This window comes from Ictidomys tridecemlineatus, chromosome 2, assembly GCF_052094955.1.
Source record: "Ictidomys tridecemlineatus isolate mIctTri1 chromosome 2, mIctTri1.hap1, whole genome shotgun sequence".
In the NCBI taxonomy this organism is placed as follows: domain Eukaryota; kingdom Metazoa; phylum Chordata; class Mammalia; order Rodentia; family Sciuridae; genus Ictidomys; species Ictidomys tridecemlineatus.
In genome coordinates, this window is record NC_135478.1 from 93,182,804 (window position 1) to 93,209,421 (window position 26,618).

The following is a 26,618-nucleotide window of genomic DNA, read 5'->3' on the forward strand; positions in this document are numbered from 1 at the left end:
TAATTAGTGCCTCCAAGTTTCTGATCTTTGATTGTATTTTATTTTTTTGCAGTACTGGAGATTTAACCTAGGCCCTTCTGCATGCTAGGCAAGTGCTCCTCCACTGAGCAACAGCCCCAGCCCTTTTTCAATTTTTATTTTATTATTTTACTTCTTGGTACTGGGATTGAATTCAGGGGCACTCAACCATTGAGCCACATCCTCAAACCATTTTTGTATTTTATTTAAAGACAAGGTCTCACGGAGTTACTTAGGGCTTCACTAAATTGCTGAGGCTGGCTTTGAACTCACAATTCTCTTGCTTCAAGCCTCCTGAGTCGCTGGGATTACAGATGTGTGCCACAGTGCCTGTCTAAAATTTTATTTTGAGGCAGGATCTTGCTCAGGAAGGTGTCCAGGTGGGCCTCAACCTTGTGATGCTCCTGCCTTAGCCGCCTGAGTTGTTGGGATCACGAGTGAACACCACTGAGCTTAGCTGAACTTCATTTTTAAAAGATGATTATTGCTATAACCATTTCTGGTGCCTTTTGAGTCAGGGCTCAAACACCAGCTTCTAAGCCTGCCCCTCCCTGGGACCATGCTGGTTGGAAGCCAGTGTTGTGGGAGCTTTAGAGCCCAGGGATGTGGCAGCTCTCATCTATGGTTACTCAGAACCCGCCTCTGGGAGAAAAGCTCCCAGGATGCATCTTCCAGGATGCCCACACCCCAGCCAGGGATGACCAGGGGCTGCGCTCCAAGCATTCCTTATGACTTCCATGAGTCTCTCCCAGGGAGCCAGAGTCCCCAGGGTCATCTCAACATGACATTGCTTTTGGAGGGGGCTCTTGCCATCTGTCCCCATGAGGGAGAAAGTAGGAGAGCATTTAGACAAGGGAACCCCATGTCTCAAGATGCAGGTGTTACAGAAATGGCTGATCAACAGCAACACACCCACCTCATGGGCTTATGAGGACACAATATAGGTGAGATATCTAAGAGGGAACTGAGCAAGGCATGTGGGAAACTTTGGTCACTAATATTAGCACTTACCGAAGATCTGCACCAAGAACCAGGCCCCAGGATTAGGTCTGCCTTTGTACCCCCGGCAGCCACTTCCCTGTGTGACCTTGTGAAAGGCACGTATGAACATGAGCTGCCTCAAGTCCTTCCTGCCCCCTGCCCACCTCCCCACCACCTGTATTGGTGATTGATCCCAGGGGCACATGATTGCTGAGCCACAGCCCAGCCTTTTATTGCTTTTATTTTTTAAATATTTTATTAGTTGTTGATGAACCTTTATTTATGAGGTGCTGAGAGTCGAACCCAGTGCCTCACACATGCTAGGGAAGCAATCTACCACTAAGCCACAACCCCACCCTCCGGGCACTTATTTATTTATTTATTTATTTATGGTGGTGCTGGGAATTGAACCCAGGGCCTCATGCATAAAAGGCAGGCACTCTACCAACTGAGCTATATCCCTGGCCCACCTTTTTTAAATTTTTTATTTTTTTGAAACAGGGTCTTGCTAAGATGCCAGGCTGGGCCTCAGCTTCCTGAGTCACTGGGATTACAAGTGTGATTCACCACATACAGTTTCCAGAATTGTTATGAAGAACAATCAGGTAATCCATGGTAAGTTAGTGTCACCTACCAAGAAGACAGACCCCTGGGACATGTTCAGCATGTAAAGTGTGGCCACCTGCACTCTCTGTGGTGCATGTCATAGATTCCTAAATGCCCATTTGTTTTTCACATTTTAACATCTTAAGAAATCAAGATGAGACTTAAAATTAATAGCCTCTTAAAATAATAATTGCAGCCAGGTATGGTGGCACTCACCTGAAATCCCAGCAACATGGGAAGTTGAAGCAGGAGGATGCCTGGGCAATTTAGTGAGACCCTTCTCAAAAAGGGATGGGAGCTGAGGATGTTGCTTATTGGTAGAGGGCTGCTGGGTTCAATCCCCAGTACCCCCCTCAAAAAATATATGTATATATATATATTTATACACACACATACACACACACACACACACACACACACACCTACACACAGACACATACAGGCTGTATACACCACCTTAATTCTACCTTAATTCACTGTAAAATAGCTATAGAAAATATAAATGCCTCCTAGCAGATCAGGAGACTGAGGCAGGAGGATCACAATTTTGAGGCTAGCTTCAGCAACTTAGCGAGGCCCTGAGCAACTTAGTAAGACCCCATCTCAAAATAAAAAATATACAGGCTGGGGACTGTGGCTCAGTAGCTAAGCACCCCTGGGTTCAATCCCCAATAATGAAGGGAAGAAAGAAGAAGAAAAATAAGGAAGTACAAAAATCATTTAACTTTAATACAAAATTATGTAAAGGAAGTCACAGGAGCTAAATCGAATATTCGCCAAGTGCCAATGAAGAAGGCACTGGGAAGTCAGTACCACGTGCTCCTCCTTTCTCCCCCACCTTGCCACCTTCAAAGGCCTGGGGCATTGGTGGGACCGGAGGTGTCCGCACACTGGAGGCCTCTCCCGGCCCTAGAGGCAGGAGGTGGCTCTATCTCACACCCCTTCTACTTTCTGGATTTCTTGGGGCCCGTCGCCGGCCCTGGCCAGAAGTTCCAGGGTGTCCAGTTCTGTGGCCGTGAGAAGGTGAGCCTGCGACAACCTCCGCTCCTTCCTCGGAAGCAAAAGAGCAAAAACAGTTTGGATGCTGTCAAGTCTGAGGTCAGAGGTCACGGCTTTGATCTAGGTCGGCTTCCCAGACCGGAAGGAGAACCTGGGTGGAGAGAGGGGCAGAGTGAGCAGACTCAAACATTTACTCAGGCTTCTTATGGGTCAAACCCTATTCCGGGTGTTCCGTCCATCAGCCCAAGTCACATTCTCAGCAATTCTGCTGTCACACAATTAATATCTTTGTTTCATAGTGGAGCAAACTGAGGTCCCATGAGGCTAAGGATCAGGCCCCATTTCACACAGTGGGCTGTGCAACCAGGAGTTGGGTCCAGATTCACATTGTCACTGTGCCACCCTGACAGATGGTGAATGGCACTTTTTTTTTTTTGGTACTGGGGATTGAACCCAGGAGCAGTTAACACCTGAGCCACATACTTAGTTCTTTTTAATATTCTATTTACTTTCTTTTTTTGGGAGGGGTACTGGGGGTTGAACTCAGGAGCACTCCCCACTGAGCCCCATCCCCAGCCCTATTTTGTATTTTATTTAGAGACAGGGTCTCACTGAGTTGTTTAGTACCTCGCTAAATTGTTGAGGCTGGCTTTGAACTTGTGATCCTTCTGCCTCAGCCTCTCAAGTCACTACGATTAAAGGCATGCGCCATTTTTTTTTTAAGTTTTGTGATAAAGGTAAAGATCACTTTTCTTTTTTAAGAGAGAGAGAGAGGGAATTTTTTTTAATATTTATTTTTTAGTTTTCGGCGGACACAACATCTTTATTTGTATGTGGTGCTGAGGATCGAACCCAGCGACGCTCGAATGCCAGGCGAGCGCGCTACCGCTTGAGCCACATCCCCAGCCCAAAAATATCACTTTTCAATGTTAACCTACAATTATAAAACAGACCTGTGCAATGAATAACACATGGAGTCCCAGGTAGAACAGACAAAACCTATAAAGTTCTCCCCAGAGCCAAGAACAACAAATTTAGGTGACCTCTCCCTCACAAAGAGCTTATAACAATGTTGGGCTGGTCACAAAGTACAACCTGGACAGAGAGGCCAGGACATGCGGGGCCAACATTGGGTGTTGGGCCGAGTCGTGTCCTAAGGGCCAGCCCCTGATCCCCCCAGCAGCCTATCCCCACATGTGGATGCTGGTATCACAGCTGTGCCAGGCCATCTTCCCCTGAACCAGTAACATGCTCCCCACCCTGTCACTCCTCCCGTCTCAGGAAACGACACCCCCACCTCCAAGTCATTCATGCCAGAGGCCTGGCAGGCATCCTTGGCCAGCCATCTGCCACAGGTTAGTCATCGCATCCCGAACACGTTCCTGGTATTGCCACTTCTCCTCTGCCACCCCCATCCAGGCCACCACAGCGTGCATGCAACCTCCCAGGGATGCCTGACACCTACGTGTGAAAGCAGCAGCCAGGAGGACCTGTCCTCCACCGTGTGCAGCTGACCATTCCTCAGCTTAGCCCCCCGGGGGCTCCCAAATCCTCGGGATCAAGTCAGAAGTCCTCTTTCGGGGCCTGACCCCTTCTCCAGAGCATTACTCCTTGATTCATTCAATCTTTCCATGGCTCCATAAGCTCATCCGACCACGACTTAATGGCCTTGTGCTTATGCAAAGGGCAGATGTTTCATTTCTGTCACATCAGGCTAGAAGTTCAATAAGCGACCAGAGAACTCCCCCAGAAGTGGATGCCTTCTGGATACCCTGAGAGCCTGAGCCTGGAGCGGGCCTTGCCTGGAAGAGGCCCCTAACCTCTCCAGGGAAGCCAGAGGATGCGTTTACTGCACACGTGCTGACCTCACTCCCAGCTGTCCCCAGCAGGACCCCTGGCTCTCCACCTCCATTGTCTTCACTGTCCAGCCTCCCTGTCCTTCTGTCCCCTAAGCTATCTGCAACCTTGAGGCCCTTTATTCCTACTGTCCCATCTGCCTTCAATTTTTATTGACTTGGCTTGAATGTCACCTCCTCACAGATGCCTCTCAGGACTCCCCAGGTCACTCGCTTGGCACTGTGTCTGATGGTCTTCATAGCACTGTGGCTCTCTGAAATTCCCTGCAGTTTATTTCTGTGCCAGTTCCCTCTCCTGTCCCCACCAGGGGGCCAGCTCCACTGGGGCAGAAACTCCGTCTCTGTGTCTCCAGCATCCAGAACAACAGTAGCCTTGAGTTTTGTCTGTCTTTTTCTTGCAGTGCAGGGTTGAGCCCAGGCCCTAGAGCATGCTCAACATGCCTCCACCACCAAGCTCCACCCGCCATCTTCCATGTCATTTCTTCTCTTTCTTTCTCTCTTCTTCCCCCCAACAAATGGGGTCTCTGTGTTGCCAGGCTCCAGTCATCCTCCCACCTCAGCCTCCAAGGACCGGGGACTATAGGAACACAACACATGCCCGGCTTAAATATGCACTAAACAAATGAACGAGCCGGCTGCAGTGGCCACGCATGTAACCCCAGCAGCTCTGGAGGCTGAGGCAGGAGGATTTCGAGTTCAAAGCCAGCCTCAGCAATTTACAAGGTCCTAAGTAACTCAGTGAGACCCCGTCTCTAAATAAAAAAAACACAGAAGGATAGGGGATGTGTCTCAGCGGTCAAGTGCCCCTGGGTTCATCCCAGTACCAAAAAATAAATGAATCAACTTGGTTTCAGGTGGTCTTTTGGAGAAAGCAGCCTCGAGAGGCCTTTCCAGACCACTTGGTGCTGCTCATCCACTTAAGAACGTGCCCCCAGCTAGGTCCATCCCCTCCCTCACGGCCCTGGGCTCCCCTCCTCCAGCTTCTGCTGGGCTCAGTGACCTGGAGCCGTTGGAAGGAGAGGTAGGGGAGAAGAGAGGCACGGGATCTGTTTTCAGTTTCCCACCAGGCCCCACCCTCCCAGTTCCTGTGCTTGATTTCCTCTCATCCTCCGGCTGTTCGGCCTCTGCCCTCAGACTGAGCAGTCACACAGTCCCCCTGGGCAACAGTCCTGCAGTGCTTGTCCGCGCCCCAGGGTTCCCTTGCGCTTACCTCACATCTGCAAAATGTCCCTTCGCTGAATCTCTTTACCTCCCTACGTGTGTGTGTGCGTGTGTGTATACGTGTGCTGGGGACATAACTCAGGACACTGTATCATTGAGCCCTTTTTAAAAATTTCCTTTTGAGACAGGGTGTCACTAAGTTGCCCAGGCTGGCCTCAAACTTGGCAATCTTCTGGCCTCAGCCTCTAGAGTCACTGGGATTACAGGTGTGGGTCACCACTTGTTCAGTGATGCCTATTTGAGTGTGACATCTGATTCTTGGCAGGTCCCTGACCAGCGTAGCTCATAGCCCAACAGCTTCAATCATGGAGGCATCTCCCTGGAAAATCTGAATTTCATAGGAATAGGGGTGGTTTTGCTGGCAACCTGGGGGCCCCTCACTGTGTGAAGGATTAGGCTGGGGTGAGAAGCAAGTGGTGGAACCTCACACTGCTGTCTGGAAGGATCTTAGAAACGGTGCTTACTCATCAACAGATGAATGAATAAACAAAATACGTCCATCCATACAATGAAATATGATTCAGCCTGAGGAAGGAGTGAGGTTCTGACACATGCTATACCACGGATGGACCTGAGGACACTAGGCTAACTGAAATCAACTGGTCGCAAAGGTACAAATGTAGGGTTTCACCTACAGGAAGATGTGTGAAGACAGAAAGTAGGATAGAAATTACCAAAAGCTGGTAGAAAGGAAAACAGGGAGTTATTGTTTAATGCACAGGGTTCCATCTGGGGATGATGAAAAGGTGGTGGAGGTAATAATGGTAATTAATAGATGTGCTAATGCGGAAACACCTGGAGAGGTGCACTTAATGGTCAGAATGGTATATCTTACGTTATGAATATTTTGCCTATTATTAAAAAGAAAAAGAAAGGAAGAAAGAAGAAAATCATCTGGACTCAGTTCTCAAGAGCTGAAGATTCTCAGCATGCACCTGCCAAGGCTGAATTATTCAATATGGCCGCCCCAGGAACATGTGGCCCACAAGCACTAAGAAGGCAGCGTGTCTTAACTGAAATGTGCTGTACGTTAAACATACAGCAGATAACACACAGAATGGAAAGTATCTTATTAATGATGTCTTATAGGAATCACCTGTTGAAATGATAGAATTTTGGATGTGTTAACAAACTATATTATTAAAATTAAGAACATGGGCTGGGGCTGGGGCTCAGTGGTAGAGCGCTTGCCTAGCATGTGTGAGGCACTGGGTTCGATTCTCAGCACCACATATAAATAAATGAATAAAATAAAGGTCCATCAACATCTAAAAAAAATTTTTAAAAAGAACATACATATGGGTGGTCAGTGAAAATAATTAAAAAAAATGTTTAGTGGGGGGAAAAAAAAGAAAGTCAGGCATGATGGTACATGCCTGTAATCCCAGAGACTCAGGAGGCTGAGTCAGGAAGATGGCAAATTTGAGTCTAGCCTCAGCAATTTAGTGAGATTCCATCTCAAAATAAAAACTAAAAAGAGCTAGGAGCCAGCATAGTAGTGTACACCTGTAATGCCAACGGCCCAGGAGGCTAAGGCAGGAGGATCTTGACTTCAAAGCCAGCCCTAGCAATTAAGTGAGGCCCTAAGCAACATGACAAGATCCTGCCTCTAAATAAATATAAAAATAGGACTGGGGATGTGGCTCAGTGGGGTTAAGCACCCCTGGGTTCAATCCCCAGTACAAAAAATAAAAAAAATTAAAAATTAAAATAAGAGGTTGGGGTTGTGGCTCACCCTCAGCAGTATAGCACTTGCCTAGTATATGCAAGGCCCTGGGTTTGATCCTCAGCACCACATAAAAACAAATAAATAAAATAAAGGTATTGTGTCCAACTACAACTAAAAAAAAAATTAAAATAAAAGCTGAACAGACACTTCTCAGAAGATATACAATCAACAAGTATATGAAAAAAAATTTAATCTCTAGTAATTAGAGAAATGCAAATCAAAACTTAAGATTTCATCTCACATCAGTCATAATGGCAGTTATAAAAAATATAGACAAATGGGGCTGGGGTTGCGGCTTAATGTAGAGCACTCACCTACCATGCATGAGGCACTGGGTTCGATCCTCTGCACCACATAAAAATAAAATAAAGATATTGTGTACACCTATAACTAAAAAATAAATATTTTTTTAAAAATACAGACAACAATAAATGTTGGGAAAAGGCACACTGATACATTGCTGGTGGGATTACAAGTTGGTGCAACCAATCTGGGAAGCAGGATGGAGATTCCTTAGAAAACTTGGAATGGAACCACCATTTGACCCAGTTATCCCACTCTTTGGTTTATACCCAAAGGACTTAACATCATCATATTGTAGGAACGCAGCCACATCAATGTTTATAGCAGCTCAATTCACAACTGAGTGTGACAAAACTGTGGAAACAACTTAGATGCCTTTCAATAGATGAGTAGATAAAGAAACTGTGGCATAAACACACAATGGAATATTACTCAGCCTTAAAGAAGAATGAAATTATGGGATTTGCCAGTAAATGGATAGAGTTAGAGAATACCATGCTGCATGAAATAAGCCAATCCCCAAAAAACCAAAGGCTGAATGTTCTCTCTGATAAGTGGATACTGATCCATAATGAGGGTGGGGAGGCATGGGATAAATGGAGGAACCTTGATTGGGCAAAGGGGAGGAAGGAATGGGGTGGGGGCAGGAAAGATAGTGAAATGAGATGGACATCATGACCCGTATATACACGTATGACTACATATATCATGCAACGCAACATCATGTACAACCAGAGAAATGAAAAGTTGTGCAGCAATTGTGTTCAATGAATCAAAATGAATTCTTCTGTCAAATATACCTAATTAAAGTTAATTAATTAATTTTTAAAAAGATTTAAAATAAATATTATTATTTTTAAAAAATACTGGGAAACAGAATAAGGCATTGAAACAAAATTTAAGCTACTACTGAAAACACATCCGCATAGAACAATAAACATGGGTTAGAAATGCAGTCAAGTAAAATGATACATGTTAAATTCCATATAGTGGCTGGTGGGGGAGGGCGGCTGGAAAGTAGAGGGGAGTGGGGGATGGGAATGAAAAGGGAATAAATAAGAAAGTGTTTTGTGCTAACAATGAAGACTTGTGCAGGAACTGCAGATCATTAACTCAACCCTGTTCCTGAGGTTAAAAAAAAAAGAAAGAAAGAAAGAAGGAAAAGAAAAGCCTAGCTCAGTGGCACCTACCTGTCCTCCCAGCTCCTGGGGAGGCTGAAGTAGGAAGACTGCAGCCCAGGAATTGAGGGCCACCTGGGCCATGTCAACAAGACCCCATCTCAAGAAACAAAATACAAGCTAGGTGCAGTGGCTCCTGCTTGTAATCCCAGTTACTCAGGAGGCTGAGGCAGGAGGATTGCAAATTTAAGGGCAGTTGGGGCAATTTAGGGAGGCCCTGTCTCAATACAAAAAATTAAAAGGGCTGAGAATGTAGGTAAGTAGTACAGTGTGACCCTGGGTTCAATTCCCAGCAGCCCCTCAGCTCATCAAAAGAAAAAAAAAAAAAAAAAAGAAAAAAAGAAAGAAAGAAAGAAAAGAAAAAAGAAACAAAAGGATCCTAAATTGGTCCTGGAAAGTAACCCAGAATCTCTGACCCCTCAAAAATATTTCCTGCCAGGCGTGGTGGCACCTGCCTGTAATCCCAGCCACTTAGGAGGCTAAGAGACAGGAGGATCTTGATTTCAAAGCCAGCCTCAGCAACTTAGCAAGGCCCTAAGCAACTCAGTGAGACCCTGTCTCTAAATAAAAACAAAAAGGGCTGGGATGTGGCTCAGTGGTCAAGCACCCCTGAGATCAATCTGTAGCGCACCCCCACACACACACACACATGGAATCAGAACCTCTGACAGCGTGTTATCCCTTGGCCAGACAGAGCTGAGGTACAAATGGCCCCTGCCCTGCCCCACATGCCCATCCTTCCTCTGCACTAAGTACTGGGCCCACAGACATTGAGTGTGAGACCCTGGTCTAGGTTGCTTCTCGGGTCTTCATCTAGGGGACAGACCTCCCAGAGCAGCCAGAACAACAGCTATCTGCCTCCGCGCGGGGTGAGGACAAGCATCTCACTATCCCAACACCTGGCACCGAGAAGCACATGTCCGCTGACTTGATTCCTGAGAATCTGAATTTCACATGAGAAGGGCTGAATGGGGCTCCACCGTGGTGCACAGACACGAGGGAGAACTGGCCCAGATCTTAACTCGCTGTCGCCCACCTGTTTGGACTTGGGTAAATTACTTTACCTCTTTATATCTATTTATCCATCTATAAGATGGGAATGATTAATAGTGCCTACCTAATAGGGTTGTTGTGATGATTCCATGAATTAATACACAATTGTCTCCTCTTATCTGCTAGGGATATGCTCCAGGACCCCCGGTGACACCCCAGACTGCAGATGGTACCAAACCCTATAGATACTATATTTTTCTAAACCTTTCGACTTTGCACTTAAAGGAAGCACTTTGCAGATTCTCTGTGGCACATCCTAATTGCCAGCATCATGGATCTCAAGCTCTGCAGCCATTACTGAGTAAAATAGGGGTCACCTGAACAAAGACCCTATGACACTATGATTCAGAAACTGTCAATCTGATGCCCAAGACAGCTACCACGTGACTAACAGGCATAGTGTACACACAGCATGGATACTCTGGAAAAACGAATGATGCACTTCCAAGATCAGGAAGTAGGAGATGCTGCATGTCATCACATGGCTCAGAACAACACTCAGAGTAAAACTCAAGAGCTGTGGCTGTGGCTCAGTGGTAGAGCACTTGCCTAGCAAGTGTGAAGTACTGGGTTCGATTCTCAGCTCAGTAGTGGAGCACTTTTCTAGCATCCTCAAGGCCCTGGACTTAACCCCCAGCACTGTAGAAATAAATAAATCTCATGAATTGTTTATTTCTGGAATTTTCCATTTAATATTTTTTGGACTGTGATTGACAGTGGTTAATTGAAACCATGGAAAGTGAAGCTGCAAATAATTTTTTAATTATATTAATAATATTATGGTTGAAAGTACAAGAGACAGAGAGATTCTGATTCACATACCAAGTCTCCTCTCCACTTTCCTAGTACTGATGGGTGTACGTCCAGTGCTCAGACTATGGGCTGGGGATACCATACTTATGATGTCCTCACACTGAGCTTTCCTGTCAGATACAGCACTACCACCAGTAGAAGGAACTCCCAGCCCTGGCAGCTGACCAATCTTCTCTTGCCCCCATGACTTTCCTGAGCCACCATTTAGTTATAACAGGGATAGCAAGTTGACTTACAGCTTCTTCATGATTGTCTTCTCCTCCTTGTCACTGTTGGCATTGCAGGCTCTGGTAACCACAGTATCGTTTCTTCTTCTTCCCCCTGGGCCTTCTCTTGGTGCAATCAGGCCACTGAGGAAAGGGGGACAAATAAATAGATTGTTTTTTATTTTTTATCTCTGCAGCTTGAAAGTGAAAGGTCTTAATAATTATTCCTATAATAGTAATATTAGGGTTGAAAGTAATTGAATCCGAGATATTTTGATTGAAATACTGAGAATCTTCTCTCCATCTTTCCAGACTCTTATTTCTTTCTCTTGTCTAATGGCATGGCATTGGCTAGTATTTCAAGCTTCTGTATTTTCTAGGAATGTGACCATGTATAAATTATCTAACTTATGCCATGTTTTCCCAACCTATAAAATGAAGATAACAGTACCTACCTCATAAGATTGGGGGATTAAATGAGAAAGTATATGCTGTCTGGCATCATTTATTAATTAATACAACAAATAATTATAAACTCATCTACTGTGCCAGGACATTATAAATACAACTGTACTTCTATATTCCCAGGTTCTACATGAAGGGATTTAACCAATCATGGATCAAAAATATATCTTTTAAAAAATTGCATCTGTCAGGTATAGTGGCACATGATTGTAATTCTAACTACTAGGGAGGCCCAGATGGGAAAATCATAAGTTCAAGACCAGCCTTAGCAACATACTAAGAGTCCAACTCATAAAGGGGGAGAAGGGGCTGGGGATGCAGTTCAGTAGTAATGCACTTCCCTACCTAGTACAAGGTCAAAAGTTCAATCCCCAGGGCTAGGGATGTGGCTCAAGGGTTAGGGTTAGGGGTAGGGGTAGGGGTAGGGGTAGCGCGCTCGCCTGGCATGCGTGAGGCCCAGGTTAGATCCTCAGCACCACATACAAACAGAGATGTTGTGTCCACCGAAAAACTAAAAAATAAATATTAAAAATTCTCGCTAGCCTCAAAAAAAAAAAAAAAAAAGTTCAATCCCCAGTACTGAAAAAAGTAATCAATTCTAAGGGATGTAGCTCAGTAGTAGGCTGCAGGCTTATTAAGTGTGAGGTACTGGGTTCAATTTCTGGCAAAATATAAAATAATAATGAACTCGTACAGATTTTTTTCTTGCCATTGTTCCCTAAATAATAACTATTTACCTAGCACTTACATTGCATTAGGTATTGTCAGTCATGTAGAGTTGACTTAAAGTGCACAGGAGGATGTGAGGAGGGCATAAGCAAATAGTGAACCATTTAAGGGACTAGAGTATCTGAAGATTTTGGTATTCACATGATTTTGGTCATGGAACCAAGCCCCTACAGATAGCAAGGAGAATGGTATGATCTAGACAAAACAGACAAAGTATCAGCTCTCATGCCATTTGTATTTCACTGGGGAAGGAAGAAGAAAACAGTCAATAAATGAAGAAATATGTAAACTAAAAATATAGAATAGGGCCTAGGGTATGTAGCTCAATGGTACTGCACTTGCCTAGCTTTGAGACCCTTGGTCAATCCCCAGCACCACACACACACACACACACACACACACACACACACACACACACACACATACACACACACACACACAAACAGTTGAGACAGGAAGATCGTAAATTCAAGGCCAGCCTCAGCAACTTAGTGGGGTCCTATGCAACTTAGCAAGACCGTCTCAAAATAAAAATTTTAAAAAGGGCTGGGATATAGCTCAGTGGTTAAGCATCCCTGGGTTCAATCCCTGGTATATCCCACCAAAAAAAAAAATGTGTATGTATGTATGTATGTATATATACACACACACACACACAGTAAGTAAGATGGTGATAAAAGCTAGATGGTTACTGATTAATCAATAAGACACTGAGGCCAGGAGAAGTCTGGCTCAAAGACAGGCGGAGCATTTCTCTGGACATCCAGCACACAAGGGGGAGGAAGGCCATTCTCTCTCGCTCATCCAACTGGGATTTATGCCAGAAGCCACGTTTCCTGAAATTCACAGAAGTCCCTCTGAAAAAGCCAAGAGGAGAAGGAAGGAGCAGCCCTTGGCTGCAATTTTAATTCCTGGACCTATTCCAGGACCCCCCTTAATTATATGACCCAAGAAAGTTCCCTTTTGTCTTGATGCTAGTTTAAACTGGGTTCCTATCAGTTGTGACCTAAAGAAGGTTGTTCATTCAGGGGGCTGGGGATGTGGCTCAAGCGGTAGGGCGCTTTCCTGGCATGCGTGCGGACCAGGTTCGAGCCTCAGCACCACATACAAACAAGAATGTTGTGTCCGCCAATAACTAAAAAATATTAAAATTCTAAAAAAAAAAAAAAAGAAGGTTGTTCATGATGACACATGTCAGCGTGTGAACTGCACAGCGCACGGCATTCATGTGGCATTCTGAGGGGTACCTGATGCTAGACCACACTTTGTCCCTGAAAAATTTCTACCTGAAAGTCCTAGTCCTTCTTGGTGGTAATTGCCAATTAGGTATAAATGAGGTCCCAAGGGTGGGGCCCACATGATGGATTAATGTCTTTATTTTGGGTGGGGGTTACAGAACCCAGGGGTGCTTTATACTGAGCTACATCCCCAGAGCTTTAAATGTTTTATTCTGAGAAGGGCTTTGCTAAATTGCTGAGGCTAGCCTCAAACTTGCCATTCTCCTGCCTCAGTCTCCTATGTAGCTGGGATTACAGGGGTGTGTATCCTGCCTGGCTGGATGAGTGTCTTTGTGCTCTGTCTCCCGGGCCATGTGAGGACTCCTGTGAAGCCAGCTGTCTACCAGTTCAGTCCTTACCAGAAATTGACCATGCTGGCACCATGATCCTGCACTTCCACCCTCTAGGACTGCGAGAAAAGAAATTTCTGTGGTGAAAGCCCAGCAGTTGGTGGTATTTTGTTATAGCAGCTGGAGATGACTGATACATCACTTTCAGTGTGAGTCACAGGGCAGAGTCATCCTCCCTACTCCTTTATGAAAGGGTTTTCAATAGGTGAGCTCTTATTGTTTAATGTTATTATTTTTATTTTATTTATTTTAATGTTAGGATTATTTCATAGTCGGCATCATCTAAAAACTCCCTTTTGGGCTAGGGGTGCAGTTCATTGATAGAGCGTGTGCTTAACATGGACAAGGCTCTGGGTTCAATCCCTAGTGCCAAAAGCAAACAAATAAAAATAAATAAAATGCCCTTTTTCAGATGGATAGGGTTGCACGTGCCTGTAACTCCAACTACTTGGGGAAGCTGAGCAAGAGGATCCCAAGTTTGAGGCCATTCAGGGCAACTTAGTGAGAACCTGTCACAAAATTAAAAGGTTTGGGGATGTATGTAGCTCAGAGAGGGGTAGAGTACCTATAGATTCTATTCCCAGTACTTAAAAGAAAAAAAAAACCTTTTTCTTTTATCTATCATGACATGAATAAAATGCACTTACATCAAATAATGATTTACAGACTCTCTGGCCCTACCTCTGCTGATTAGCATGGTAGTTCTCTGCTAATCTAGTCTGATGATATCACTTGGCTGTGTCCAAGGGCTGGGCACAGTGGGTATCAGTGGGCAACCTGGTCCTTTCCCTGTGACTACCCTGGGCATCCTCAGCACATGGTGGTCTGAAGACAGCACTCCAAGCAGGCAAAACAGAAGCCCCAACATAAGGTGCCAGACGGCATCCCTTCTGCCCTATTCCACTGGTCACAGCAAGTCACAGGGCCAGCCCAGATTCAAGGAGAGGGAATACAGACTCCACTTCTGTGTGTGTATGGTATAGGGGATTGAACCCAGTGTCCCCAGCATACTCTACCACTGAGCTCCATCCCCAGCCCTTTTTAAAATTTTAAGACATGGTCTAAATAAGTTGCTGAGGTTGGCCTCAAACCTTCAATCTTCCTGTCTCAGCCTCCTGCTCCTGCATTGTTGGGATCAGAGGTGTGCACCTTCACACCTGAACAGACTCCACTTCTTCCTGAGTTTCACCGCTAAAGGCATGCAGGATGGGAAATACCGACCGATGTGGCCATCTTTGGAAACAACCTACCGAATTTCTCTTTCATCTCAAATTATTGTCATTACACTGTAAGTTTGGACATGCAAATTGATGCAGTTGCTAAGAGAACATCTCAGTTGGCATTATGTTTTCTCTGGAAATTATATCACTAGTGACTAAGCAGAATCCTGTTTCTGTGTGTGTCTGCATGTTTCTTGTTCTCTGGGAATCTAAACCTGGAAATAAAGGATGTCACTTTGTTCACTAACAAGCTGCTCCCAACCCTGTCAGCTTGGCAGCTTCTCTTTTTAACTACCTGTGCCTGAACTGTTTAATTAAGTGAGATGAAGGCAGCTCTTTCCACTGGATATGGTGGCACACACCTGTAATTCCAGTAACTCTCAAGGCTGAGGCAGGAGGACTGAAAATTGGAGGTCAGCCTCAGCAATTTAGCCAGACCCTGACTTAAAATAAAAGTAAAAGCAGGTGCCATGGTGTATACCTGTAATCACAGCAGCTCAGGAGGCTGAGGCAGAAGGATCATGAGTTCAAAGCCAGCCTCAGCAACTTAGCAAGGCTGTCAGCAACTCAGTGAAACCCTGTCTTAAAATTAAAAAATGAAAGGGGCTAAGTGGTTAACTTAGTTCAATCCTGAGTTCAATCCCCAGTACCAAAAAATAAAAATAAAGTAAAAACAACTAGGGATGCAGCTAAATAGTAGAGCATCCTTGCATTCAATTCCCAGTACCAAAAAAAAAAAAAAAAAAAAAAAAGAAAGAAAGAAAATCGGGAGGTTGAGAGGGGGATCATAAGTTCAAAGCCAGCCTAAGCAATGGCAAGGTGCTAAGCAACTCAGTGAGAGCCTGTCTCTAAACAAAATACAAAATAGGGCTTAGGATGTGGCTCAGTGGTCGAGTGTCTTGAGATCAATCACCGGTTCCAAAAAAAAAAAAAAAAAGAAATGAAAAGAAAAAAAAAAAACAAACAGCCCTTTCCATTAACAAGGTCCAGCCTCTGCAGAAGAACACAATAAATTCCTGTTGGCAGAACTCATGTCTTTTGGCTTTTGCTTCTTAGAGTTCAACTTTACTGCTGCTCTTTTGCTCTTTTTACTGTGGGGTGGGTCCTTGTGCATGTGAGGCAAGCGCTCTACCCCTGAGCCATACCCCAGCCCTTTGGCTACTGTTTTTTCTCTTTATTTTGGTACTGGGAATTGAATCCAGGGGACTTTACCACCGAGCTACATCCCCAGCCCTTTTTTATTTTTTATTTAGAGACAGGGTCTCACTGTGTTGCTTAGGGCCTCCCTAAGTTGCTGAAGTTGGCTTTGAACTTCCGATCTTCCTGTTTCAACTTCCTGAGCTGCTGAGATTCCAGGCATGTGCCACCACACAAGGCTAATTTTAAATTTTGAGACAGGGTCTCAAAAGTTGTTGAGGTTGGCCTTGAACTTGTGATCCTCCTGCCCTAGACTCTTGAATTACAGGGATTACAGGTGTGTACCACCATGCCTACTTCCTGTTTATTTATTTGTTTATGGGGGTGTGTGCTGGGTATTGAACTCGGGGCACTTGACCACTGAGCCAGCCACATCCCCAACCCTATTTTGTATTTTATTTAGAAACAGGGTCTCCCTGAGTTACTTAGAACCTCACTAAATTGCTGCAACTGGCTTTGAACTCATGCTTCTCAGCCTTCCTCAGCCTCCTGAGCTGCTGGGACTATAGGTGTGTGCCACCAAGCCCCGCTTCCTGTTTTTTAAAAGATGATTAAAACCATCTTTAAAATGGGGTGTGGGTTAGTGGTAACGCCCGTAGTTTGTGCAAAGTGCTGCACTCTCTCCCCAGCACACACAGAAACACATAAATAATAATATCATAAGGGCTGTGTGGGTGTCGTACTGTGGACAGGACCCCGGGTGCTCTGCAGCTGAGCTTCACCCCCAGCCCTTTTTATTTTATTTCAAGTTGGTCTCACTAAGTTGCCAGGCTGGCCTTGCCCCTGTGATCCTCCTGCTTCAGCCTCCATGGTAGCTGGGATTACAGACATGCACCAGCACACCCAGCTTTTTATTTTTGTTTTTGATCGGGGCATGTCCTTAATTCCAAGTGTTCTGGGTCCAAAGGTAGCACGCACAGGTTGTGGTGTCAGAGCATCAGAGGCCACATCCCACTGTGACTACCCCTGGCTGCAGAACTTGAGGCAGATACCAACGACGCTGAACCTGCGCTTGCCAGGGCAGCACCACTGAAGTGCAGACCTCTGTGGCAATGGCCTCCTCCCACTGTCCTGGGGCCGCTCTCCACAGTACTGCTGTAATGTTCTTCTAAACTTCAATTCAAACTTGAAGAAAAGGTATAAGATGAGGACAAGGACTTACCACAGGCCCTTCACCCAGATTTCCAACAGTCCCTCATCCTTCTGAACCATCCAGAGTTAAACTGGAGACATCCCTTTACTCCTCAATACCAGGGTATATTTCCAAAGAATATAGAAATTCTCTTATATAACCAAGTGACTCAGTTGTCAAAATCACCACATTGATCTTTCAAACTAGCAAATCAGAACTTGTCATTCCTTTGATCGAAACTTTCTCATTATACTGACAAAACTCAACTCCTCCCTTTGGCTGATGAGCTCCCAGGCCTCCTTCCTACCATCCTCCTCGTGCATTCTGGGCTCTGCCATGTAGGCCCCGTTAAATTGCCAAGCTGGTTCCTACCTCAGGGATTTTGCACTTCCTGCTCCTATTTGCCCTGCCTGATATTTACATGGCTGACTCTGGTCACTCACCTGAGAGTGGCCTCTCTGACTATCCAACTGAAGAAAGAGCCCCCCACTCCCATTTTATTGCCTGTGATAACTTGCTTCACATTCTTTTGTGTGTGTGTGTGTGTGTGTGTGCACGTTACCAGGGATCTTTCTGGGACCAAACAGTATAACAGACAAGTGCTCCATCCCTGAGCCCAAGCCCCAGTCCTGGGCTTCCTGACTGATGACCTGTCCCCTCTACTAGATTAGCAAGGACTTTCACTTTCTCCTTCCCCAGTTTGTTCACTGCTGAACCCCCAGAACAGGCCCTGCACATAGTAGGACTTCATTAGATTGGCTGAGTGAACATGCAACAATTCTGTGGCCAGCAAGGACCCCAGACGGGCCTGGCTGGGCAGGGGCAGACTGCGTGGCAGCAAGCCCACCTCTTGTAGCCTTGCAGCTCTTCCTGCACCACTATCAGCTGGGACTTGAGCTTGTTGCGCTCCTGCAGCACGTCCCGCAGCTCCTGCAGGGTGAAGCGCGGCCGGTTGGGATCCGTCAAGTCAACCACCATTTTGTCTGGTCCCAGGTTCACCTGTAAGAAAGGATGCTACTTTAATGGTCTTCCTTATGGCCATGGATGCTCCTCTTGGGAAGGCAGGCTCTGTCCTGTAGCTCCCAGGAGCCCCAAGAGCTGAGATGGCGCCTGTTGACAGATGGGAAAGAAGCCAAAATTCTAAGTCCTGCTCTCCAAGAAAAGATCCAGGATTCCTGGAAGGGCTGACTCCAGGGCTGGAACAGACAAAATACAAACTGAGTGAGGAATATTTCCTTATGTAAGGGATGCAGACGGATCAGAGTGACCCAGTTTGGCCAGGCATGGTGGTGCACACTTCAGTCATCCCTGTTGCTCAGGAGGATCGAAAGTTCAAGGCCAGCCCCAGTGACTCATATGTAAAATACCAGAATTGGGGCTGGAGTGGTGGCTCAGTGGTAGAATGCTTGCCTAGCGCACGTGTGAGGCCTTGGGTTCGATTCTCAGCATCACATATAAAATAAATGAATAAAACAAAGGTCCATCAACACCTAAAAAATATTGTTAAAAAATAAAATAAAATACCAGAATTGGGGCTGGGGGTGTAGCTCAGCCATAAAGTGGGTATTTAGCATGGGCAAAGCCTTGGGTTCAATCCTCAGCACCAAATAAGTAAACAAATAAAATGCAAAAATAAGCCAGGCATAGTGGGCGGTGCATTCCTTTAATTCCAGCTACTTGGGAGGCTAGGGCAGGAGGATTGCAAGTTGAAGGCCAGACTGAGCAACTGAGCAAAACCATATTTCAACAAAAGAAATAAAAAGGGCTGTTGGGTGTCATGTGGTGCGTGCCTATTATCTCAGTGACTCAGGAGACTGAACCAGGAGGATAGCAAGTTTGAGGTCAGCCTCTGCAACTTAGCCAGATCCTGTCTCAAAGTAAAAGCAAAAAGGCTGGGTTTGGAGCTCAGTGGTACAGTACCCGGGGTTCAACCCCCACCACTACCAAATAAATATATAAATGAATGAATAATAAAAAGGACCGGGGAGGCAGCTCAGGGGTGAAGCACCCATTGGTTCCATTGTTAGTACTAAAAAGTTAAAAATTAACAATTAAGAAATTAAAATTGACTTGTTAATAAAGTAGCTAAAGGGAAAAAGGGAAACCTGTACTTTACAGCAGAATGATAGTGACTTAAAGTAGAAGGTATCACAGTGGGAACATCTTCCTGCCACCATCGTGGTAAGAGCTGGTTCAGGCGAGGCTGACACTTCAGCAGATTCCCTGCCAAGTGCTCATCCCAGGAAACATCAGAACCAGTCCAGATGGAGGCACGTCCTGCACCGTCTTCAGAAATGTCAAGCTCAGGGCGAAGGCTGGGGCTCAGTGGCAGAGTGCTTGCCTGGCCTGTGTGAGGCACTGGGTTCAATCCTCAGCACCACATAAAAATAAATAAAATAAAGGTATTCTGCCTATCTACAACTACAAAAAAAAAAAAAAAAGAAAGAAAGAAAGAAAAAGAAAAGAAAAGAAAGAAAGAAAGAAAAAGTCAAGGTCAGGAACTCTAAGGAAGGCTGAAGAGCTACTCAGAGCTAAGGCTGTGGGGCCCTGGGCCAGATTGTGCTTTTTCTTTCTCTCTTTCTTGCAGTGCTGGGGGTTGAACTCAGGGTCTGACACAGGCCAGGCAAACACTCTACCACAGAGTCACACACCCACTCCTGGACAGGATCCTGCATCAGAAAAAGAGGGACTGGGGCTGGGGCTCAGTGGTAGAGCAGTTGCCTAGCATGTGTGAGGCACTGGGTTTGATTCTCAGCACCACATATAAATAAATAAAGATCCAACAACAACTAATAAAGTATTTTTTAAAAATGCTATCAAGGGGGCTGTGGCTCAAGCGGTAGCGCGCTTGCCTGGCATGCGTGGGGCCCGGGTTCGATCCTCAGCACCACATACAAACAAAGATGTTGGTCTGCCAATAACTAATAAATAAATAAATATTAAAAAAAAAAAAAGAACAGTGGGATTGGGGAGTGTCCCCTTTTAAAAAAAAAATGCTATCAAGATGGGGCTGGGGGGGCTGGGGGTGTGGCTCAAGCAGTAGCGCGCTCGCCTGGCATGCCTGCGGCCCGGGTTGGATCCTCAGCACCACATACCAACAAAGATGTTGTGTCCGCCGAGAACTAAAAAATAAATATTAAAAATTCTCTCTCACTCTCTCTCTTTAAAAAAAAAAAAAAAAAAAAAAAAGATGGGGCTGGGGATGTGGCTCAAGCAGGAGCGCGCTCTCCTGGCATGCGTGCGGCCCGGGTTCGATCCTTAGCACCACATACAAACAAAGATGTTGTGTATGCCGAAAACTGAAAATAAATACATATTAAAAAAAATGCTATCAAGAACATTATGCTGCTGCTTACAAGGACACTACATGAGCTCAGCATTCTACCACCTTTTTTCTCGGCACATGACCATTTCCATTGTCAAGTAACAGTATGTCTTAGGAGATACACAATGAAGTACTTAGGGATAAAGGATCATAATTTCTACAACTAATTCACAAATGGCTAAGCAAAAAATGAAAATTATTCACACATACAACACACCTGAAGATAATACCTGAATTCAGACCAAAGATACAAGTGTTCATTATACTTCTCTGAAAACTCTTCCTTAGGTTTAAAATATTTTCATACTAAAGTTGAAATAAATGCAGGTGATCGGCATGTACCTGTAGTTTCAGTTGCTCTGGAGGCTGAAGCCAGAGGATCACTTGGGCCCAGGATTTTAAGACCAACCTGGGTGTGGGGTGTGGTGGCTCATGCCTTTATTCCTAGGGACTTGGGAGGCTGAGGCAGGAGGATTGTAAATTTGAGGCCAACCTCAGAAACCTTAGGGAGACCTTCAGCAACTTAGTGAGACGCTGTTTCAAAATAACAATAAAATAAAAAAGGGCTAGGGATCAGCTCAGTAGTAGTGTGCTCACCGTGCATAACTGAGGCTCTGCATTCAATCCCCAGTGCCACAAAAGAAAAAAAAAAAAGCCCTATTTTATTTTTATTACAGTTCTGGGGATTGAACCCAGGGCCTCAGACACGATAGCCACTGAGCTATATCCCCAGCCCTTTTTTATTTGAGACAGGTTCTCACTAAATTGCCCAGGCTAGCCTTAAACTTGCAATCATCCTGACTCAGCTTCCTGAGTACCTGGAATTATAAGCATGTATCACTGCACCTGGCAGAAATGTCTGTCGATAGCAGACTGGTTAAAATGGAGATTAACATTTTGTGATCCATTTTGGCAGCTTGATAAAGACCATGTGGATCCTATGTTTGATCCTCCGGAACAATGTTTTAATATCGATAAAAAATGGCAGAATGGCGGGTAAACCAGATGGGGTGGCTCACTCCTGTAATCTGAGTGAGAAGAATCACAAATTCAAGCCAGCCTGGCAATTTAGCAATTCCCTGTCTCAAAACAAAATAAAAAGTGCTGAGGGTGTGGGTCAGGGGTAGAGTGCCCCTGGATTCGATCCCCAGTAGCAGGGAAGAAGATGTCATAAGGACATCAACTAAAATGACATACAGCTATCAAAATATTGCAAGGCAAGGTGGGTACAATGGCTCATGCCTATAATCCTAGCAGCTCAGGAGGCTGAGGCAGGAGGATCCCAAATTCAAGGCCAGCCTCAGCAACTTAGCAAGACTCTAAGCAAATTAGTGAGACCCGTCTCAAAATAACAAAAAGGGCTGGGGATGTGGCTCCGTGTTTAAGTACCCTTGATTCAACTCCTCAGATTCAACCCCTCAGTTATTCCTCCCACTAAAATAAATAAATAAATAATATTATATAAACTTTATGATTGATAAAGCTCCTTCTTCACTAAATAACATGAACTAGTCACAGGTTTAAGAAAATATTGAGCAAAAAGTTCTAAGATACATACTATAATGTGATAGGAAAACACATGTGCATTCTACTGGTGATGTTCCTAAATATTGCTCATTTACTGGGTAACACTCCTTATTGAGGAAGATGATACATGTTTTCTCTGGAAGTTGGTGAAATGAAAATAATTTTTGTTCCCAGGCAAGTTCATATTCTTTTTGAAGCAGAGCATAGTCCCCTCGGTGACTCCCGAACACCAAGTCTAGAACTCTCAGAGGGACAATTGATAACACTGTACAATGGAATTTTTCAAAAGCTATTAAAAAAACAAAGAAGCTCTTTATATTCTGATTTAGTACAACTTTCAAGCTGTGTTAAGTGAAAATGAGCAAGAGGCCAAACAGTGTGTAGATTACAATAACATTTGCGTTTAAAAAAAAAAGAAAAGAAAAATACAGTCATATTTGCTTTTGTTTGCATAAGTCTCTGGAAGGCTTGTGGCAGTGTCACAGGCCTGTAATCCCAGTGACTTGGAAGTCTGAAGAAGGCGGATCCCAGGATAGAGGCCAACCTTGGCAATCTAGTGAGACCCCATCTCAAAAATAAAAAGGACTGGGGATATAGCTCACAAAACGAAAGAACCCCTGGGTTCAATTCCCAGTACAAAACAAAAAGGATCTTTGGATACCCCAAAATTGATCATTTATCTGCAGGAGAGAAATTGAATGGGTAAGGAAGAGTGGCTTTTCAAGGCTACCACCTTTTGAGTTCATTTTTTAATTTATTGTGCTGGGGATGGAACCCAGGGCCTCTCACATGCCAGGCAAGTGCTCTACAGCTGAACCACAACCCACCCCACACTCTTCTTTTTCTTTGTTTGGTACTGAGAATTTTTTTTTTTTTTAAACATTTTTTTTTTTTTTTAAAGAGAGAGTGAGAGAGAGGGACAGAGAGAGAGAGAGAGAATTTTAACATTTATTTATTTTTTCTTAGTTCTCGGCGGACACAACATCTTTGTTGGTATATGGTGCTGCTGAGGATCGAACCCGGGCCGCACGCATGCTAGGCGAGCGCGCTACCGCTTGAGCCACCTCCCCAGCCCTGGTACTGAGAATTTAACATAGGGGTGCTTTACCACTGAGCTACATCCCCACCGCTTTTTATTTTTTATTGAGAAAGGTCTGGCTCAACAGCCCACACTGGCCTCTAATTTTAAATCCTCCTGCCTCAGAATTCCTGTGTAGCTGGCTCCCTACCTCTGTTTTTTCTTTCCCCCCACCCCAGTACTGGGGATTGAACCCAGGCTATCCCCATTCTTAACATGGAGGTTTGGAGTTTGGCCAGGTGCTCACACTTATAATCCCAGGGCCTCCAGAGACTGAGGCAGGATGGTCTGAAGTTCCAGACTCATCAATTTAGTGAGACCTGTCTCAAAAAGTAAAATCGGCTGGGATGTAGCTTAGTGGTTATGAATCCTTGAGCAGTTAAGAATCCTTGTAGCTCAGTGGGAGAGCACTTTCCTCACACATGTGAGGCCCTGGGTTCGATTCTCAGCACCTCATATAAACAGATAAAATAAAGGTATTGTGTCCATCTACAACTAAAAATATTTTTTTAAAAAATGGGTTGGGGATATCGCTTAGTTGGTAAAGCATTTGCCTTTCATGTACTAGGCCCTGGGTTCAATTCCCAGCACCAAAAAAAAAAAAAAAAAAAAAAAAAAATCCTTGGGTTCTATCCCCAGTATAAAAAAAGAAAGAAAGGGCTGGGAATGTGGCTCAGGTGGTAGCGCGCTCGTCTGGCATGCTTGCGGCCCGGGTTCGATCCTCAGCACCACATATCAACAAAAGATGTTGTGTCCGCCGAGAACTAAAAACTAAATATTAAAAATTCTCTCTCTAAAAAAAAAAAAAAAAAAAAATGAAAAAATAAAGACTGTATGTGTACTGGGGAAAAAAAGAAAAAAAAAAATGTGTCTTCTCATCTGCAGCCTGATGACGCTTTTGCACTCTGTCCCAAGTGAGAAGTCACCCAGGCCCCTGCAGACCACAGGTTCCGGGCCAAGACTTCCTCCATATCCTGTGTGTGGAGATCAATTGCCGACAGCAGCGAATGAGGGTCCTGGGCAGGTCACTGAACTTCTCTTGACTCTCCACAGACAGACAACTGCACAAGACCCTGAGTCATCTCACACAATAGTCACTAAGTAGAACCTCAACTACAATTCCATGGTCACTGTGACTTAGGAATAAGTGAAATAAAACAGGGAGGGGCTGGGGCTGTGTCTGTAGTTCAGTGATAGTGTAGGTCCTTAGCAAGTGGGAAGCCCTGGATAATTTATATATATATGTGTGTGTGTGTGTGTGTATGTGTGTGTGTGTGTGGAGACTGAGGGCTGGGGGTATGAAATACATATATATATATATGCGCTATTATATATAAAGTATTATAGATAGATAGATAGACACAATACCTTTATTTTATTTATTTATCTGTACGTGGTGCTGAGGATCGAACCCAGTGCCTCACACATGCTGGGCAAGTGCTCTACCACTGAGCCACAACCCCAGCCTCCTAGCTCCTTTTTCTCAAAGTGACATCTGGGAGTTTCATCTAAACTGTTGTATCACTACTCAGTTCTCTTTCATTGTTGTGTAGTATTCCACTGTAGGACCACAGCACAATGTAAACAACCTATTCTGTTGCAATAGAGTTCTTTCCATTTTGACACAATCACTATTACTAAAGCTGCTCTGAATCTTCTTGTGTTTGTGGTTTGTTGTCATATGCACTAATTTCTATTTAGTTCAAATGTATCTCTTACTCAAGTCCAGTCTCTCAAAGTGTGGTGCATCAGCGTTACAGGAAAACTGGTTAGAAATGCAGATTCTCAGGTCCCATTTCGGACCTGCTGAGTTAGGGACTCTGGGGCTGGGATCTGGTCATCTGTTTTAAGGGCAACTCAGTGTGCGAGACTGGCATGTACCCTAAAGCTTCAGGCAAGCGCTCTACCACGGAACCACTTTCCCAGCCACATATGCTAAGCTTTTAGCTGATCTAAGTCAAGGTCAGAAATGATGGAGGCTGACTTAGAACACACCCCCACAAGCCCTGCACCAAGTAAGTACTCAATGAATGTCAACTGTCCAATCTGAGGATTGGAAATTCGAAGAGAACTGTTTTGAGCGGCTCCTCCAACAGAGTTTTGTCAAAGGCCTCCCTCGTGTGGGCTCCTCCCCCACTCACCTCCCCTTGGGCCGGCGGGCCCCGTCTCCGCAGCCCCTCCACCTCCTGCCTGAGGTTGTCCCTCTCCATCCTCAGCTCCTCCGCGGCCAGGCTGCCCTTATCCACCAGCGCCTCCAGCATCTCTAGCACGCGGACAATCTTGAACTGCAGCTGGGTCACCCGAGGGTCGCTGCCCAAGGCCATCAGCTCGCGGCCCACCACGTAGGAGATGTCGTACACATCCTCGGTGGTCAGCTGGAAGGGGCTCTTGCCCAGGGCGCCCTCGGGCCCGGCTTCATCCATCTCTCCGTCCCCTTCCTCCTCCTCTCGCACCGGGGGCTCCTCCATGACCACGAGTCCCCCGAGGCCACCACCGGCGTCGCTTGCTCGGAGTTTCCAAGGTTCAACTTCCTCCAGGCACCGAAAACTTTCCGCCGGGCGGAGACCCCTCCTGCCCAATCAGCACCGCCGAGGGGTGGACCCGGGGAGAGCGCGGGGACTGTCCGGCGCGGACGCGGGTGCCCGGTGCTGGAGCGCGGCTGCAGGAGGTGGCCTGGGGCCGAAGAGGACAGCGAGAAGGGAAGGCGGAGGCCGAGAGGAACCCGGAGGCCGAAGCGGCGGCGACCTCCGCCCGCCCGGAGCGCTGCGGGGCCGGGGGGGCGTGGTCGCGGGCCGCCGTTTCCAGGGAGACGGGGGCGGGGCGCGGGCGGCAGCGCTCACTCTTTCCGCCCGAGAACTCAGTCTTTCCAACCCTGTGACCTGCGTGGTGCGGGGGAGGCCGGGTCACATCGGAGGGTACTCACCCGAAACCTGTAGCAGAACGGAACACAGCCGCGCCTCGGGTCCCCAGGCTGGCGTTCTGCACAGGCCCCAGGCCAGTTGTCGCCAAGACCTCGGGGTGTCTGGACTTTGCTTTGATCTGGAACAAAATGCCTGCCCTGCTCACTTTGCAGATCCCTTGGCTCCTCCACTTTACCAGCGTCGCAACCCTGGCCAGTTACTCAGACCTCTGAACCTCGACTTCCGTCTCTGCACAATGTGGGCAATAATAGGACCTAGTGGTAGGGCAGCTGTGAGGAATATGAGGTGATGCGTGGAAGAAAGCAAGCAGTTAAATTAAGCATTCCGATAAATGTTAGCTGCGGCCACTCACAGTGTTGCACTGCTTGTAATCCCATCCTCAGGAGGCTGAGGCAGGAGGATTGCAAATTCAAGGCCAGCCTCAGCAAGTTAGC

The 26,618-nt window shown here is 45.7% G+C and overlaps 1 protein-coding gene and 1 non-coding gene across 3 annotated transcripts in view; both read right to left on the reverse strand.

Annotated features, from left to right (window-relative positions):
• The window catches only part of Rilpl2 (Rab interacting lysosomal protein like 2), a 38,666-nt gene extending 12,618 nt beyond the window's left edge, over nt 1-26,048 (reverse strand). Inside the window, exons 1-4 of one of the 2 annotated variants that reach the window (XM_005329558.5) lie at nt 25,405-26,046; nt 18,181-18,332; nt 10,994-11,107; nt 2,314-2,755 (exon numbers count right to left, since the gene is read on the reverse strand). In XM_005329558.5, the coding sequence (XP_005329615.1) occupies nt 2,725-2,755; nt 10,994-11,107; nt 18,181-18,332; nt 25,405-25,731 (624 nt within the window). In that variant the 5' untranslated portion in view covers nt 25,732-26,046 and the 3' untranslated portion in view covers nt 2,314-2,724. Of the gene's footprint in view, nt 1-2,313; nt 2,756-10,993; nt 11,108-18,180; nt 18,333-25,404 lie in introns of those variants that run through there. The other variant, XM_078039322.1, reaches the window with a different exon arrangement.
• Trnak-uuu (transfer RNA lysine (anticodon UUU)) lies at nt 1,390-1,461 on the reverse strand. Its single transcript has one exon. It is a non-coding gene; the product is annotated as a tRNA-Lys (tRNA).
• Nucleotides 26,049-26,618: the final 570 nt, after the last annotated feature.